The sequence below is a fragment of the Mus caroli genome, chromosome 16 (assembly GCF_900094665.2).
Source record: "Mus caroli chromosome 16, CAROLI_EIJ_v1.1, whole genome shotgun sequence".
Lineage (NCBI taxonomy): Eukaryota > Metazoa > Chordata > Mammalia > Rodentia > Muridae > Mus > Mus caroli.
This window is the reverse complement of record NC_034585.1, coordinates 22941602-22960091: the sequence shown is the minus strand read 5'-3', so window position 1 is coordinate 22960091 and position 18490 is coordinate 22941602. Positions and strand designations below refer to the sequence as shown.

The 18490-nt window shown below is 40.0% G+C and overlaps 1 protein-coding gene across 6 annotated transcripts in view; it reads right to left on the bottom strand.

Moving 5' to 3' along the window:
* Positions 1 to 18490, bottom strand: part of Tp63 (tumor protein p63) — a 205537-nt gene that overhangs the window by 125103 nt on the left and 61944 nt on the right. For all 6 annotated transcript variants that reach the window (XM_021185009.1, XM_021185010.2, XM_021185013.2 and 3 more), the window contains exons 2-3: positions 3669 to 3797; positions 2772 to 2904 (exon numbers count right to left, since the gene is read on the bottom strand). In XM_021185009.1, coding sequence (XP_021040668.1) covers positions 2772 to 2904; positions 3669 to 3797 — 262 coding nt within the window. The remainder of the gene's footprint in view (positions 1 to 2771; positions 2905 to 3668; positions 3798 to 18490) is intronic.

Sequence of the window (18490 nt, the reverse complement as noted above, 5' to 3'; positions counted from 1 at the left end):
TCCCAGTCCTTTGGAAGAGCATCTATGCTTTTAATGGCTGAGTCATCTCTCAAGCCCTAAATACTCTAGTTTTGTTTTGTTTGTTTGTTTGGTTGGTTGGTTGGTTTTTCAAGACAGGGTTTCTCTGTGTAGCCGGGGCTGTCCTGGAACTCACTCTGTAGACCAGGCTGGCCTTGAACTTTTATGGTCTTCTCCAGGGAAGAACCATTGATTTCTTCATATGTATCATAAGAAACAAGATATAACTAAGTATGTCTGGATTCATAAACATGGTAAAATTTTTATATAAATCTAGATCATATACGTTGAGTACTATAATAGGTGCTAACACAGGTGCTATGGCCTATGTCTTTACCAAATATACACATTCTCTCTGTGTGTGTCTCTCTGTTTCTGTCTGTCTGTCTGTCTCTCTCTCTCACACACACACACAACACACACAAACACAAATATATACACACATAAATATACATACACACATACATACATGCACCCATCTTGATATCAGTCTTTTACTAATGTAGAGCTGAAAACTTCTTATATGTATCTGAGATCAGTCCATAAGGATTTAAAAATACATGGCATTTTAGATAATTACCAGTGAGTTTCCTTAAAGAAAATTCTAATTTAGCATGAAAGATAAAGAATAAATAAATGCAAATGCTTGCTTGGCCAGCATCCATCACTGAGGAGAATGTGTAACTGTTCATATTGAATTCATACCTCAAACATATTAGAGACATGCTTACACAGATCCAAAATAATACAAATCTGAAAAATACAGCAACATATCAAACAACAGAATCAAGGCTCATTAAGGCACCTGAAAAATAGAGTTAAAATATGATTTTTTGAGACATTTCATTTACTCCCATTCACTACCCCAATAGAACTAATATTCAGAACTAATTTTATAATTAGAAAACACATTCTAATTTAAAAGACACGCAGTATCTACAATTTAATACATCTGCACTTTAATTTCCTTTGTTAATAAGACCAAAACATCACGCTTCCATTTCTTGGCCATATCAAAACTCAGAAAATCTATAGGATGAATTTTTCAATTTCTGTCCTTAAGAATTCGACATGCCTCCTCATGCCCATTATAGAGTTGTATTTCTTGTGTAGTGAGAAAGGAATTGGCTGAATTCCCAACTTATTAAAATATTATATTGATGGGGAAAGTAATTTATGTGCAGACTTTTGAAAGTATTTAGCAATTAACCTATAATGGAAACGAGAAAGTCTGCTACTAAGCCTTGGAAAGCCCCACACACCCGTGCAGCAGTTGAGTGGGGCTGGGCATCTTAGAGTCTCTACTTTCTAATTTACACAGCAGAACACTAATTACTGGCATCCTGCACAAACTCAGTGTTTTGCCATGCCTGCTGCTGAGGCCTGCTATAATTTGGCCCCATCTATGTAACTGCCATTCATACCCAAATACATGTATGTAGAGCTAAAGATAAGGAGGTATTGGAACAGAACTAAGGTAACGTTAACAATTCATATTCAACTATAATTTTGACAGTTGTCAATTCTTTTCAGTTCTAAAGAGGGGATCTAGAGAAAGGCATATATCTTTACTTAATTGAATTCATTCTCTATCTCTCTTTTCATGGGGTTCCAATACACCAGCCTCCAAGTGCCTTATTGGTTTGTTTTTTTATTATTTTTCCCCTCTTCTCTGGCAAAACCCCACCACATTCTGAATCGCTGCTATGTGCTCTTGAGCACTCCAATGACAAAACGTAGCTCCTGATTCCCCAAAAGGCAGAGAAATAAATAAGTCGAGTGATGTGTAATGCAGAATATAACACAAGCTTTCCCCGTGGTTGCTTCAGAGGGATGGTATTGAATTCCAGGGGGCGGAGCTAGTGACAGGGAAAGGATTCCAAGGGAGAGCAGGGCAAAGCGGGCAGTGAGGGACAGACAGGAATTGGACTGAGGGGAGAAAAGCTTAGAAGTGGTACTTTGGAAGAGATTGTGTTCAACAACAAAAGGAGACAACGGAACATTATGGAACATTGGGACACCAAGTCCATTAGTGTGTGAACTTCAATACTAACCGGGACTAGAGATTTAAAGGCGTGTGAGTTTGAACTTCATACCTTTTTCAGTTCTTAAGTAGCCAAGAGTCAGAATAAAAAAATCTCTTGAGTACAAGAACACACAACTTCTGTAAGACAGGTTCACCTTTGCTTAGAATTATCAGGGTGTTTTCCTTATTACAGGATCTGTTTCAAAATTAACAGTAATACTCCTAACCTAGCCAGAGATGGAAGTCACTGGTATGATTTCACCATTTAATAAAGAGGTAACAGAGACCTAGCATCCTACCAACATGAACAACACCATGGGAAAGAAAAAAAATACAGCTTCTGTATCATGTGTGTTTCCTTGTGCTTTACTTCCTGAGTATTGGCATGGAACATATACAACAGTGGAATGGATCTGGGCAGAATCAGGTCCAGTGTCTGCTTCTCTATGAATTGGAAACCCTTGTGACATTACCCTCTCTAATTTAGTCTTAACATGAATAACACCTCAGAAAAGAAACATACAAACAACAAAAGGTAAGAAATCATTTCCACCTTCTGTCCCTACCCACTGCAGAAAGCTGAGAAAGAGCCAGAATCTACAAAACCCCAGCTAATCCTTTCCCAGTGGGCTCCATTTGCTCTCTCTGTAATGGTGTTGTCCAATCAGAGTCATCTACTTTGACTTGTGACTAGTCTTGCCCACACAGGAAGAGGAAGCGCACTCACCCACATGGGGTCACTGAGGTCTGAGTCTTGCATGCGGATACAATCCATGCTAATCTCAATCTTGTTGGTTGCACCATTTTCTGAAGGTTCATCCACAAAGTTCAACTCGATGGGCTGTACTGAGCATATAGGCCTAGCACAAGGAGGGAGGAAGGTGTGAATTACTATTGGAAGAGACTGCAGTATATTTAAATGACTAGTAATGATGGATATTTTCTGTTTCAAGGTTGTCAAGGCCTTGCTTACAATCAGAAACCCCGGGTTGAATCTTGATTCAACCATTTACCATACTAAATAGTTATATAAAATCTGAGGAAGGTCAAACTAACTCCTATTTCTCAAGTAGGAGCCATGATCCCTGCTTTATGACCTAACAAGATAGTCTGGCTAACATGGATAGACAGGGGAGGGTGTTTTGTTCCGATTCTACAAGCTCACCAGTGTGTAGTAAGCATGATAGAGTTCCCTTTCCCATCTTCATGTTAACTGACTAAAATCTGTTTTTGATAAAAAAATACCAATGCACATTTCTCATAGATTTTAAAACAGCTACTGAAGTAGAGTGGCTCACCTCCTTAGAGTATGACTTCAAGCAAGAATAGATATTGAGTGATAGACACTAGACATTGGGAAGCTGTTTGGATTATTGGGGAGGCATTTAGAATATCTACAGTGAACTTTGCAGTCATATAATGATGATCTTTTGGTTTTGGAAACTATAAAGAAAGAAAACTACTTTATTTGCAATGGAGAGATAGTATTGAAGGCAATAAATTTCCAAAACTAACTTTTTAAAAAACTGATCCAGACATATTCTATGGCAAATAATATTTTAACCAGCTGCATTTACTTATTTTTAAACAGTTCTGGTATACATCTTGATTATTTGATACTTACTGTTCCAGAAAATCCCAGATATGCTGGAACACCTCTGGGCTGAGGAACTCACTTGTCTGGGTGCTCTGCGACATGGCGGATCTGTAATAACTTTCTTTCCACGAGAAATGAGCTGGGGTTTCTATGAAACTTAAAAGGACAAAAAAAAAATGAAGCTAAGATTATATTTTCTATATTCATGACCTTGGCTAATTATACCAAAACAGAAACTATCTGAAAAACATCAATGAGTCTATAAAGTCATACAGACATACATAGCATAGTTCCTAAGTTTCACAATTGATGTTTCTTTAGAAAGCAGCATGGGCTACAATCTGCCCTAAAATAAGACAGAACTTCCAATGCTAGACAATCAAGTCTTTTTTTTTTTTAAATCAAATTCATCTCTCTTAATTAATAGCATTGTTATTGTAGGCTGTACTTACACTTTCCAACATAGCATAGATTTCAAAAAGAAAATAAACACCCCTTCATTAAGTCTGAGGGCGACTCCGACCTATCATTAAACCTATTTTATAAGTGCCTCAACTGATTAGCTGCTCATTCTGCCTCCAGCAGGTAAGAAGCATTGAAATACAGAAGTGATTTCAGAGAACTTAAATTTTACCCTCAGATTAATAACTTCTCTCATGACTACAATTTCAGCATAGCACTCCAGGACAATAAACACAAGTTTCTGGCCCTATGGCTTTCTTTGTTTAATCACTAGTTGCTTACCATGGTGTGTGTGGGGAGCTGCTTAATTAGAGTTAGAATTCCAGTTAACTAAGGAATAAACAAACACCAGGGTACTGTGCCAATTAATGTTATCCCAATTTGTTAATCTTGCTGCTAGATCCTCAAGTATATTTTCTGTTTTTTAAATTCAACTTTCACCTCTGTTTATCTAGAGGGAAATTCTAGCTTTCTCAGTTGATATATTCTCCAAATCTGAACATTATCTGTCTAGATAATCTTGGTAGTGATTTGCTATAATGATCAGTTGGCTAATTTTACCTCAGAATGAAATTAACTGTGCTCTTAAATCATTGATATTCATATAAGAAGAGCCAAATTAATAGTGTACATGGATAATCTTCTTTTTCCCTTTTCAAATGTTTATTCTAAATTCTATTCAGAGGGTAGGAGAGCACAACAGTGGGTATATTAGCAAATGATTACCAATCTACCGCAGCAACACATTCAGGATAAATATATAAAAATGATGACTAAAATATGCATTTTCACCTAGAAGCATATAAATGTTAGAAATAAAAAGTGAGTCTGACTGTCTCACTCCTATGGGAGGTCATGGTGGAGAATAGAGCAAAACAAATCCATAGTGAACATGTATAAACATCTCTATAAAATCAGGAGATGTAAGTTTTGCATGACCAAAGGAAAGAGACAAGTGGGTGACAGGAGAATTAGCCTGAGCGGGAAGAGGCGATGCATGGAAAAGGTGGAATAGCAATGAGGTCAACCTGTAGTCTTTCTCTTCACTTCAGGCTGCAGTCAAATAGGCAGTGCTGAGGTGGACAACAACTTGGTGCAGGTGAAATGTTCTGATGCATCTCTATGTTAAGGCTATGTATTATTTGTATCCAGAGTGTGGTGCTATGCAGTGGGTGAGGATATGGAAGTTAGGTGCTATGTCAACAGAAGCATGGGCACTAGGACTTACATTGAAAGCTACTTTTTTTGATAAGTTATTCTTTAGAGATTTAATTTTTAATTTTAATCATGTGTACACATGTGTGTCTCTTGAGGGACATGTGCATGACTGCAGGGATCAGCAGAATGCAAAACAGAGAATTGGATCTTTTGAAGAGGGACTTACAGGTGGTTGTGAGCTTCCAGTTATGTTTATTGAGACACAAATTCTGCAGTACAGACTCTGGGCCAATGAGCCAGCCATTTCAATAGTTCCGTTATAAGCCACTTTAAATTAACTTTAAAAAATTCTAAATAAATACAGAATTATAAATAATTACAATAGATAATACGAAAGATTTTAAGTATTTTTTTAACCCAGTTTTGCCTCATGGAAGTATCTTACAAAAATTAGCATCTAGTATCATAGCCTGAGCACTGACTTCAATAAAATTCACAAATCTTTTCCCAAATCCTCACTGTCATTTATATATTTGTGTGTGTGTGTGTGTGTGTTGTATGTCCTCAAGTCTACATGTTTTTCACTGTTTAGGATAGTGTATCTATGTCCATATGTTAAACAATTTGAATCATGCAATCAGAATATATATTGTACTGATCTGTCTGGATATTGCATAGTGGAAGGACGTAAAGAGATTGTTTAGCACATTGTGGTTAGCAGGCAAGTTAAGAACAGGAAGAAGACAAAATATTTATACAATTCAAACTCTAAATTATACACAAATTGTCATAGGTGTAGTCTTGTATATGTGAGACTAGGTAGGTCAGGAGACAGATGTGAGGAAACCAAGAAAAACCACATGTCTATCTTCAGAAGCACTTTTTCTAATGTTGAGAACACTTCATTGTTACTAATCTCTCCTAAAGCTGTAGTTAGCTTCTTCCAATTGCATCAGAACTCAGATAACAAGGGAACTTCCCCAACTGCCACACATACACACTAGTAAAGGATCTAGATTAAAACAAACAAACAAACAAACAAACAAATGAATAAAAACCCAATCTCAAAAATCATAGTATCCTCTGTAATGTAATTTGACTCTATATTCCCCTAGCATTTTCTTATGAACCTTGTGAGAGAACCTGGCCATGAATACCCTAAAATGGAGCAATGGAGCGGCAGATATGGCTATGTGGTTACGAACATTCGGTGCTCTTCCAGAGGACTCAAGTTTGCCTCCCAACACTCTTGTCTGGTCGTATACAACACCTGTAACTCCAGTCCTGGTGGATTTGATGCCCTCTCCTGGGCTCTATGGGTTTGTGTACACACATGATACAAGGATACACACACACACACACACACACACACACACACACACACACAAATCAGTTTTTAAAAGGAAAAAAGACCAAATGTAAAAAGCAAGATCCAGTCCTCTAGCTCTCCATAATTTGAAAAGAGTCACTTTCCATTAGCACTATGTCACCTATATCAAAGATATTCATAGACATTTCTTTAAATTATACAATGCAGAACCAGTGGGCAGGCACCTGCATCTTTTGACACATACTCCTCCCTTCCAACATGTGACTCTAGTCATTGCTTCGAGAGTATGTTATCCTTTGCTTTACTTTGCTAAATACCCTTCCTCTTAAACGGTGTGGATATCTTACCTCTAAAAAGACAAACATTTAGACCTGATGAAATATTGACTTCCAAAGGGAGAGGAGGAAATAAGAGGGAAAAGCAGATGAAGGGAAGGAAAAAGAGTGGTGCTGAGGAGAGGGGAGGGGAAGGGAGAGGAAGGGGAAAGAGGTCAATGTTGACATTAGGATGTGTTCAAGTATCCTCCTTGTAAAGTTAAGAGTTAAGTCTTGTTCTGTAGATCAGCATGCAAAACACTACAGAGGAGGGGCATGGAGAGGTCACCCAGTACCACAGGGCAGGAAGGGTAAAGTGAGCCTTGCCCCTTGTTCCAGTCTTTGCCTATGGGTGAATCTCAGTATCAATTACTCATGCAACAATGGCTCCCTTCAAAGGTCTTTGTCAAACCAGTCACACCCAAGCACTGGAAGTCTGAAGTTTGTTTATTTTTCCTTCTGTTTTTTACAGCTTGCTTTTTTTTTCTCAACAAACTATCCTTCACTCTTTATATTAATTCATTAAAGAACACTTTTCTTTGTAGACGTTGTTGTAAAACACCAAGGGCTGTCTATCAGTTGACAGTTGGCATCTGCTTTTGCTTTCCTGTTCCTACACAAGGCATCACTTCTAGCTTGAGTCTGCTCATTTACCAGATGGAAAGGCTAGACTTAAATGCCACACCAAACAACAACAACAATCAGGCCTGCCCTGTGATGCTTGGCTCTTCCCTCATAATCTTTAAAAATGAATTAGAACATGAGATGCTAAGTCTTAATCACCCCTGGGCTGACCTATGGCTTTTTTTCACGGCTGTTCTTATCATCTCCCCAATAGTATATATATCGTGGAATCATTTTAAAAATAAGGTCACCATATTTCTGCTTAGAACATATAGCTATGTACATTCAAACCTAGAAATTTGCTTGATTCTACACAAAGATGCAACCAGAAAAGATAAGAGTTAGTAAGGCAAGCCTGAAAGTTATTGCTGCTGCCAGGTTTCCTAGCTCTGAAAGTTATTGCTGCTGCCAGGTTTCCTAGCTCTAAGCACTCTTGACCAGGTCTCAGTGACTGGTGGAAGAACAGCTCTTCCAGGACCCTCCTCTCCAGCTAGGATCACAGGGGAACTGACATAGGTTGAAGGACGTGTTGATGCCTGAGTCCTGGCCATGAAGGATGTCTCAGGTTTGTCTCCCTTCAATAATATCACAACACAGTTGAGGTTCCCGCAGCATCAACTTCCTTGAGATTCATCACTGTACTGCAGTGTTGGCTGTTGAAAGCAGGAGATTAAACTCCCTGGGACTTTCCAAGCAATGGTTAATCACTTCACAGCTATTATTCAAACTTATCATTATGAAATCAGTTGAAACAAGAATTATACTAAATTACTAAATACACCAAAATAAATATGGAAAACCCATCACTTTTTAATTGTCTTGCTATCTACCATCAGTGTCCCTGAAAGGCATTTTCAAAGAAAATATGGTAGAATGGCTTAGTGAAAAAATAAAATTCTCTGTGAATTCAGTGCCATCCCACTGAAATAATGTACCTAATAGACTTGGAGAAATGCTTCATGTGCAACCATCTACTGACACTCTAGTATGTGAGAAGCCAGGCTGATGGGTTAGCAAATGAACGTGGCTTTCTCAAAAGTTTTTCTCATGGATGTGATTAATGAAGTGTCTTTAATTTTTCTCAATTTTCCCCCTTTTTCACAACATTTTGTGAGCAAATTTCTAAGTTCTCCACTGGATTATGACCTTCTGAAGGGGAAAAAAGCCAACCCAGGTCATTCCTTTCAGTTCTGCTTGTCTGTTGGCTGGCAGCAGAGCCTTGCTGTGGATTAAGGTGCACTCTGCATGGGGCCTGCTTTTCCAGTTCTGCAGAGGCCCTCTAGCCTCAGAGAGGAGAAGCAGGTTATTCTAGTTCACTCAGGCAGTAAAAGATAAAGCTGGGACTTAATGCAAGATTGTGTTGCTTCAAAGTCATGCCTTACTAAATTACATATATAATGTCTACTTTTCATTCCCCATAAAACTTTGGAACCATGAAATTTTAATATTTAGATTATTCTTAATGTTTTTCTAAAAAAAATAACTACTGAACGTATTTTATCACAATAAGCATGCCAGCAGGATGGACATGAAATGGTATTAAAAACTAGTAATGATAAGTGAGTAACATATCTAGATTGCTGCCCTCTTGTAGTCTCATGATGCCACTGTAACTGCCATCCAATACCCTACACAGAAGCTCTGGTAGGAGAGAGATTACCTTTTCCATCTATCAGACTACAAGCAAAGTATGTTTAATAGGCACAGAGGCATCTGAGTTAAAGCTGGACTATCAAGAAAAGATAAGAACAGTCCAAACCCTTCAGAGAAATGGACCTAGAGATAAAGAACTCTGCCAGGCCCAGAGTGGGTGGGGGGGACCACTGCCAACAAAATCAGATTTTTTTTTTCTTTCAGAGTGGTTGGGAGAAGAACTTTAACTCCATTTTTTCTCAGCTTGCATTCAAGCACAAACAAAATGAAAGGTCCCCATCTGTAACAGCACAGGAAGAATCTTGAGCTCAGATCCCCTTTCTCCAAGGCAGAATCCATCAGATGTGTATTTTCTGGTCTTGTTTTGTCTTCTGCATAAAAAATGAAATGCATCTGGAAACAGAGAAAGTAGTAGCCTTTCCACTTCCAATCTGTCTACGTTGTAAGTTGACTTCTCCAGTTTGGTCACTAAATTCTTAGAAATACAGGAAAGCCAAGTTTATGAATCCAGTAACATCACCAGCAGAAGCTCACTTTCAAATAAATGGAGGGAGGCTCTGGATGTAGCTCAGCCCTGTGAGCATTCAAAACACCTCAGCATCATTTCAGTGGGAGAAAGGGTGGTGAGGAGTGAGAATCTACGAATGTAAAGTGAAAATACAGCCAACGTCTTTAAATTAATGCTCAAGAGACTTTGATCAATTTCTCAGGGAGTCTCCGCAACTCTCAGGTCTCAGCTTGATTTCTTATTCTAGCATCTGTCTGCCTGCCTCTCTATCTGTCTCTCTGTCTGTCTGTCTGTCCGTCCATCCATCCATCCATCCATCCATCCAAGTTATCGAATTACTGGTTGATAGCTTCTTACCAATCTCTCTAGCTCTTCCATAAGATGGTCTTCTGATTGGTCACTGAAGCATGTGAGATCACCGAATTCCTTTCACATTTTAAATTCAGAAACGCTTAAAATCTTTGAGTTACTCTGCCATGATCATAATAGTTAGCACTATTAATATTAGCGATATAAAATTATTGATATTTATCTTTAAGGAGGCCAAAGAACATCATGAAGCCATTTGGCATATTTTCTCTTTGCTGTATGGTCTAGCCTCTAAAGGTCCCAAATGGAATAAATTTATCCTTAGGATTGCATAAAAATCATTGTCTTTGACAATCACTGAGGTACTCTAAGTAAAGCCATGAACATATTTTCTTCCTTAGAGGGCAATGATTCTCTATCATGTTGAACAATGATTAGTGTACTCTTCTCTCTCCATTTGTGATGGTTACTTTTGATTGACACTTGTGTGGCTTAATAAACATTTAGGGGATCAGTGAAAGATGTCTCCAAGTATGGCTGGGATAGCATGTCTAAAGGGTCTTCAGTCAATTGTCAATTCAATGGGTTAATCTCTTGTAGACTCATAATATAATTGCTTTATTGGGAGAATGTAAAGCATGCAGTAGGACATAGCTGAAAGAAGTAGGTTACTTTGATGTGTCCTAGAGCTACAGCTTGCTGATTTTTTTCTGTACTCTTCTTTAACTCTTAAATTGTGTGTATATGCATATGTGTGTGTGCTATTCATATATGTGTATACCTATTCATATGTATGTAATCATATGTGTGTAGTGTATGTATACGTGTGTCTACATATACATGGAGGCCCAAGTCTGATGCTGGTGGTCTTCCCCAGTAGTTCTCCACATGACGCTTTAAGACAGTTTCTCTTTATGAACCTGGAGTGCATAGATATGGCTAGTCTAGGCATATTTTCTGTCCTGGCCATCCAGGGGCTAGAATTACATACATTCAGGCTGCTACCTTCAACTGAATGTGAGTTCTGAGTTCTGGAGATTTATTAGTCTTCCTGTATGCTACTTGCACAACCAGGTCTGTCACCTACTGAACCATCTTCCTAGTCCTGTGTGCCTAGTCCTGTCCACCAAGAAGAATATCGAGTCCCACATGCTCTTGTTACCAGGGTACAATGCCAAATAGCTTTAGAGAAAATGGCAACTCCATGTTCTTTTCCCATAGGATTCTGATTTGCATGATGGATACTCTGAGTCTAAGTGTCAAATCAGTCACCTCTTGTCCCTGTCAGGTGTTCATTCATGATTATCAGGATGAGTACTTAGCACATCATTTACTCTGATTCAGAACCCCTCAGCAGCTTTACTCTTAGCAAACAAAGCTAGAACAACAATTGTAGCATATCCTATGCCCCAATGTATTTCAATATATTCTGACCTACAGAGCATCATAATTGAAGGGATTCCACCTACATATAACTATTGTAACCAAAGTGATTACTATTAGGAAGAATTCCCCACCCCCATGCCCATTTCTCCTCTATTCAGCCATCCATGGTAGCTGGTGGCTGCCTTTTACTTTCAGAAGACTTTTCTTTTCCTCACACAAGTTTCCTTAAAGCCCATTTCTTTTCACTCCCTTCTCCTATGACCCTTTCCTGAGTAATTCAACCCTATCCTTCTTTTAGTTCTATACACCAAAGGACAATTTGGAAACTGTGCACTATGAAAGATCATCCCTTTCTTCTCTCACTTGTCACAGCCTCTAACCTTCCCATTTTGGCTTCCCTTCTCATTATCAATGCTTCCACCTTGAAGATAATGTCTATTCCCTGGCTACAGCTCTCTTTGCTCACCACCAACATCCCATTAGCACTTTTTCTAAGGTCATTCCACTTGTGGCTAGCTTCTCTCAAACTCGGAACATATGTGGCGTCCAGCCTTTCCTAGCTCAGAGCCTGCACTTACGGGCTTAGTCCCCTCTTTGTCCTCATTCCTTTAGGAGTAGGGATATTATATGTCATTGTCATTAAGTCATATGTGGCTTTTTTCTTTCCTGGTTAGAATTATATCTTATGCAGTAGAAATTTTAGTAGGATCCAGGGATTAATCATTGGAGACTTTAGTCTTTCTGGTTACACTTTTCAGCACAGTAGCTGACAGAGAACAGAGATGACAAATATACTTGTCACATTCAATCAATGGACCACAAGCCTCAGTGCCAGCAGCTAGAGCCTAAAGAGCAGCTAACATCTCAGTGCTCCCAGAAGGAGATGCCTACAATGTACCCAGAAAGCCTTGGTTAATTTCACAGCATCCTTTGAGGCAGATACCAACATTCTTAAATCTTACAGATGATACTGTATGTCTGGTCATATGTGAGTCCAGAGAAGGAAGATGTTGTTCTCAAGGGCATGGTTTCAGAGGCCCTAGAGTACCATTCTTGTCACTAACTGAAACCTCAGTTTCCTTAACTGTGTCAATCAGGGAGAGTTGGTCTTCAGGAGCAAGGAAAGACCCAAGCCTAAGCTAAGGAGGTTCTTGGCCTCTCTAGTAAGAAGCAGAAACTCCACATCTCAAAGGTGAAGAGAATCATGGAGAGTACTTTCTGGGAAATGCTAATGTTTTGTTCCTGCCCCTATAGTGCTCTGATTCCCAGTCATGTGCTAGAAGCCTAACCTGGCCCTCAGACCTGATATGCAGATTGAAGGCAGGAGGGCCTCAAGTCTAAAGGCATCCTGAGCAAATTAGCAACACATTTTTTTGAAATAAAGGTAGAAAGGGGACTAGAGCTACATCAGGAGTATAGCTCAGTTCTGCAATGTTCTGCACCAAGAGATAAACAATCAAATGAATAATAGGTTTCATAAGACTTAGAAACATTGTGTAAAAGCTCAGAGCTTGCAAATTCTGCAAAATTTCAGACTAAAGTTCAGACTGCCTTGATAAAAATGAAATTTTCTCTAAATGCCCATCCTGAAGTAGGCAATGTGTCACAGCCATGTTCATTTTGACAGCACTTTTCAAATGTTTGCAGCAGCACTAGGGATTGAACTCTGAGCCTTGATGATGCTCAGCCCTGGTACTCAGATGCCATTTCAGCCCTTACACAAAGTAGCAGAGTACAACAATAACAATATCACATAGTAGGAGCTGCATGCTAAGCATTTTCTAAATATTTTTGGCCATAAACTCGTTTGATCCTTTCAACACACTATGATAACATTTCACTCTTCTAATCTCCACCTTAAGTTGAAGAAATGATGTCACGCACAGCTAAGCAACGTCCATATAAGGATACCTGCATCGTGATTGGAACAGATTCAAACTGAGTGAGCTAGCCTGTGACCCAAGTCTCACACTATGCAGCTGACTCTTCTAGTCAAGGGCCACATAGAGGCTTGGACACAGGTCAGATTTGTTCCTACCCTTACAGCCCTGATGGAGGCTGTCACTGGTTGGAGTCTTTGGCAAGTCTCTATCCTTTGGGGATCAAGCTCACCCTCAATGAAAGGAGTAAGAGATGTAAGTTGGATTCTATGGTCCCTGGTCTGGAGACTCTAGCATTTACTTTACTGTGCTATCACATCAACTAGAATCCAATGGTTCCTGCAGACACATACACACACACACACACACACATTCACTCACACAGTCACACACATACACATATACACAGATACATTCACACACATATGCACACACAAAATCATACACATATACACATACTTAACTGTGTATAACTCACACACTCACATTAAAACTCAGGCAGTCACACACACATGTACACACATAGCCCTATTGATTACTATCACTGCTATTTTAATCGGTCAGTCCAAAGGACTCCTTTTGGAGTCGTTTCACATTGTCATCCCTTCTTGCTGAGAGAAACATACACCCCATGCACCTGCACCCTAGAGAGAGGGTTGATTTGTCTTCAAGGAGTTCACTCTAGCCTCTGTAGGTTTAACTTAACCTGCTTCCCACAGTGAGGTCACCTGAGGTGATCGTGATCAGAACTATCACACTCCCTGGAATGCACCAGCCCCTGGCAGGCTCCTTTCCTCTTTTAAGCAACAGGGCACCCCACCATTAATTCATCCGTAGCACCCTCTCCTGCCTGTCCTTTTTAACTACTGCCTTTTTGCCATTGTTCCACTCTAGGGGCAACCTCCAGGCTTCCCTTAGCCCTGATTTCTCAAACCTTAGAATACTTGGGATGCTTAAAAGGAAGATGGCTGAGCCTGACCCTGATTTGGAGTGGAACCCGGGGAAAGGGGTTTTAAGTAGAAGTTTGGCATTCCTCAAGCACTGCTAGGATCTGGGATAGCTGAGAAGCACTGTCACCCAGCTGTGGTGAGTTCCCTACAGAGGGAATCAGACAAGAATCAGGCTGTCAGGTGGGCCAACCTTCCTCTGGGGAGGGCAATCTGAGCATGCGAAGTAAATACACCTGAGCTTCTCAGCCTCTCAGAGGCAGCTTGAAGAAAAGAAGTCTTAATTGAATGTCTAAGGCCTGTCACAGCACTGTCCTGTCAACCTCTTCCCACCAATCTCAAGGTTGCTTATGTCAACTGCCTCAGTTGCAGGCACCAGCTTTGACAGTGAGGGAGCACATTTTCTGTCTCTGTGTTCCACCTGACAAGGGGATCATGGGAATCTCTGTGCCTCATTAAATGCCATCCCCTGGTGTAAAGGTTACTACGTTAGTAAATAATGCCCATGCCTTCCCTACTCCTTTATTCTGCTATTTTAAGGCCTACAACCCCCATCATCCCTCACTATTACAAAAGCTCTTTCTGTTTCAGCTGACAACAAGCAATTTATACCACCTGCTGGACGAAAGCCTGCCAAACTTCCCCACTTGCCTGCTCCTACTGCCCACTTGCGAAAACTGTCGCTCCTGTTTTGTGAGTAAAACCTGACTCTCCACGAAAACCTAGGGCACAGCGACGACAGTTCCTTTTGATGGCAGTTCCTCTTGCAGTTAGGGGTGTCTCACCTCCTGCAGACGACTTTATGAATGGGCTCAAGGGGCCTGTGCTGTACACTCCATCGGCTCCTTTCAGCCACCCACTGATGCACGCTGGGTAATTAACTATGCACCTCAGCTGCAGGGAACTTTCTGCTTGCTTGCCTCCCTGAGAGGTTCCGGTGGGTTGGTCTACAAGGCTGAGAGAGAGGCACTACCCACATGAGGCTGGAAATGGCTGACCTCTCAACCATGCAAACTGCGCATGAATACTGGTTTTTTCCCCCTTACTTGCAAATAAATTAACATAAGCCAACAGTGATAAGAAAGACAGTATTTGATGGTATTAAGAAGTTAAAGACAGGAGTGTTTATGGCTTTTCATAGCCTTCCAGTGACTAAGATTCTTTGATTTCTGTATTAGAGAAGAGAGGAGAGACAAGACGAAGGACACATTTTGTAAGGGGAAGTCTAGCTTAATGTCCTTCGACTAAAATTAGGGCTCTGAGAAAACAAGTGGGGATAATATGGGGAATTGGTGGGGTTCATATGCTGGAGGGTGGTGATTTGGATCAGGGCTTTCTGAAGGAGTGAGGAATGGATCATGTCTGGGTGTCTCGGGAGGAGAAAGAACACAAGAAAGAAAACATTGTAAGAGTCTCTAGTAGTTTCCAGACACATAACACACGACCATCTCAAAAAGTTTTGTTCTTTTTCTTCCTGTACTGTATAAATACAATACCACTTCAGTCAAGGATACTCCACAGTTCAAAGTGTTTCAGTGTTTTATCGGTGTTAAAGAAATTTATCTATTGCTTTGTTTTTGTTTGTTTGTTTTTGTTTTCGCTTTTTTTTAACGTTATGGATAAAAGTGGACACATAATATCATTTAAAAAAGACTGTCAAAGCAAATCTGCTGCTGGAAGAATGGAAGTCTGTCTTACACAAGGGTCTACAAACTTCTATCTCCAGAAACTGCTCTGTGCTTAGCTGTTTTGTGCTTAGCATGGCCACAGGGCTATAAAACTAAACATATTAGTTGTCAGACTTTTTAAGAAATTCATTAACCCTGATTAAAATATAAACTTAAATTTTCATACTCAGAATTGTTTAAAGCATACAAGAGCGACTTATCAGAAACATACACTGGTTGGTGTGCTAGAATGTTAATAAATGTCACTTTCTAGTGTAAGATGATCTCTGATAAGTGGACTTAAAAGCAGCCATAAGGGAAGGAAGGGCAGGTCCTTGACATCATGTGGCTGTAGGGTAGACCTGGAATTCACTGAGGACAGAACGCAACTTCTCAGTTGGCTACAGGTCAGTCTGTAAACAGATGATTTCCGTCTAAAGATGAAAAGAAGCTGTGCTAGCCAGAAGTAATCTGGATTTCTGAGGAACAAGTCAACCAAATTCCATGAAAATAGCCCCGATCCTGGTTTCTGTGAATAGGCCCCTCCCTCTGGTGCTTGGGGACTTTCTTTGCCACTTTTCTTGCTACCGTTTGGGAATAGAGAAATCTTTTTTATGTTTTCACTTGCTCACAGTACTAGCTGCTCTAATTTTTAGCATCAGATTTACAGCCCATGGTGGCTGTCCCACAAACCACAGCTGTGGTCCCAGACTCACTAGTTGTGGCCTGGTTCTAACTATTTGATATCAAAACCAGTATGCAATTATAATCACAATTTGCTGACATGGATACACCTAAGAGGTCTTGTGTTTATCGAAACGTATTTCCTCAGAGAAGAGAAATAGTTCATTATAGAGGAACAGGTGAGCCATTCCCAAGAACTTCATCCCCAAGAAGATCAGAAAAAAATTGTTCACAGCCAACATTTTTCATATTCAGACTGAACTGCACTTAGTCATGTCTTGGTATTGTCACTAAGATCAAGTATAAAGATGACATAAAGTATAAGACAAGTATAAGACATAAAGGTTGTAACTCTAACCCCACCCCACCATTGTACTCCTCACACACACCAAGTCTCATGAGGACATTCCCTGCCTGCATCTGTCTTGTGTCAAGTTGTCCTAAGCATCTCAGAGATATCAGAATCCTTTTATCAACTGCTTAGCTGCCCTTAAGATTTCCTCTGGTTTCTTTCTATCCAGCCTATAGGCAAAGAAATAAGGAAGAGGAAGCTAAGGAAGTAAGGGGCTAAGAAAAATAATTCAGAGAGCAAGGGAGGGATCTTAGGTACTTTTCGGAGTGAGTCTGGTGGAAGCATGAAGAACTCCTTGAACATTATTCATTTGGCCATGCCTGACTTCAAGGGAAGCTATAGGATGATGGCTATGCCTAAAGGAAACCAAATCAAAGCCAAACAAAATATACAGTATTGTCTTTCTCATAATGACTTTCCCAATGAGTGGGAGAATTGTGAGTTTTAGATTTTTGATTTGTTCTATTTTTGTATGTGCACATGCGTGCATTACATGAATCCATAGGTATTTGATTTTAGTCATCTTCTTCTGTACCGTTCCATCTTATTTTTTGTTTGTTTGTTTGTTTGTTTTTTCCAGACAGGGTTTCTCTGTGTAGCCCTGGTTGTCCTGGAATTCACTCTGTAGACCAGGCTGACCTCGAACTCAGAAATCCGCCTGCCTCTGCCTCCCAAGTGCTGGCATTAAAGGCATGCACCACCACGGTGGGCCCGGCTCCATCTTATTTTTTTGAAATCCAGTTTCTCACTAGCATGGCAAAGCTATCTCTTTGTCGCAGCTTAAAGATACAGAGAACCACTTCCCCTGGCCCACCAGCCTTTACAGAATGGCTGCCAGAGTAACTCTGTGCTTGAGATGGTTCATTATCGAATTGGAAATCCAAACCTGTCGCGTTACTCTGCAGACACTTGAGGAACTAATCTGAGTCCCAGATCACCAGGAACTCTTACTCCCATCTGTATCTTCATTTGTGAAGTAGTTATTTAGTCTCTTCTTCAACTAAAACATGAAGATAGAGTGCTATAAATGTGTGTGTGCATGTATGTGTGCGTGTGTGGTGTACCCTTACAAAAAGAGGTTGCAGAGAGCTGTCTTGTCTCTCCACTGTGAGGACACGGCAAAAAGCTGCCATCTAAAAAAAAAGAAAAGAAAAAAAAAAAGAATATCCCTAACCAGACTAGTCTATGATTTTGACTTCAGTCTTCCCATGTTCCAAAACTGAAAAGGAAGGTGGTCTTGCTGCATTTTGTGACAGTGCCCTGGATGGCAGAAGATGAGTATTGATAACACGGTTAAGTCTCATCTGACATTAGAGTGAATGTCGTTCCAAGAATATTTCTTGTTTCTTTCTAGTCAAAACTAGATCTGTCTTTCACCACACTACTGCGGAGCTCTGACTGGCTTTTATTCATGCAGTACTTGTATATTTATGTTCTGGCCTTCCTCGTAGCTTGAAGCAGAGGAAGCATGATGTGTGTCAGTAACTGCTGTGGCCTATTATGGTGTTTGTGGAGGGTATGGACTGGGAAAAAAATGCCTGTTTGAACTATTCTGTTTCCCTTTTCCATACTGCT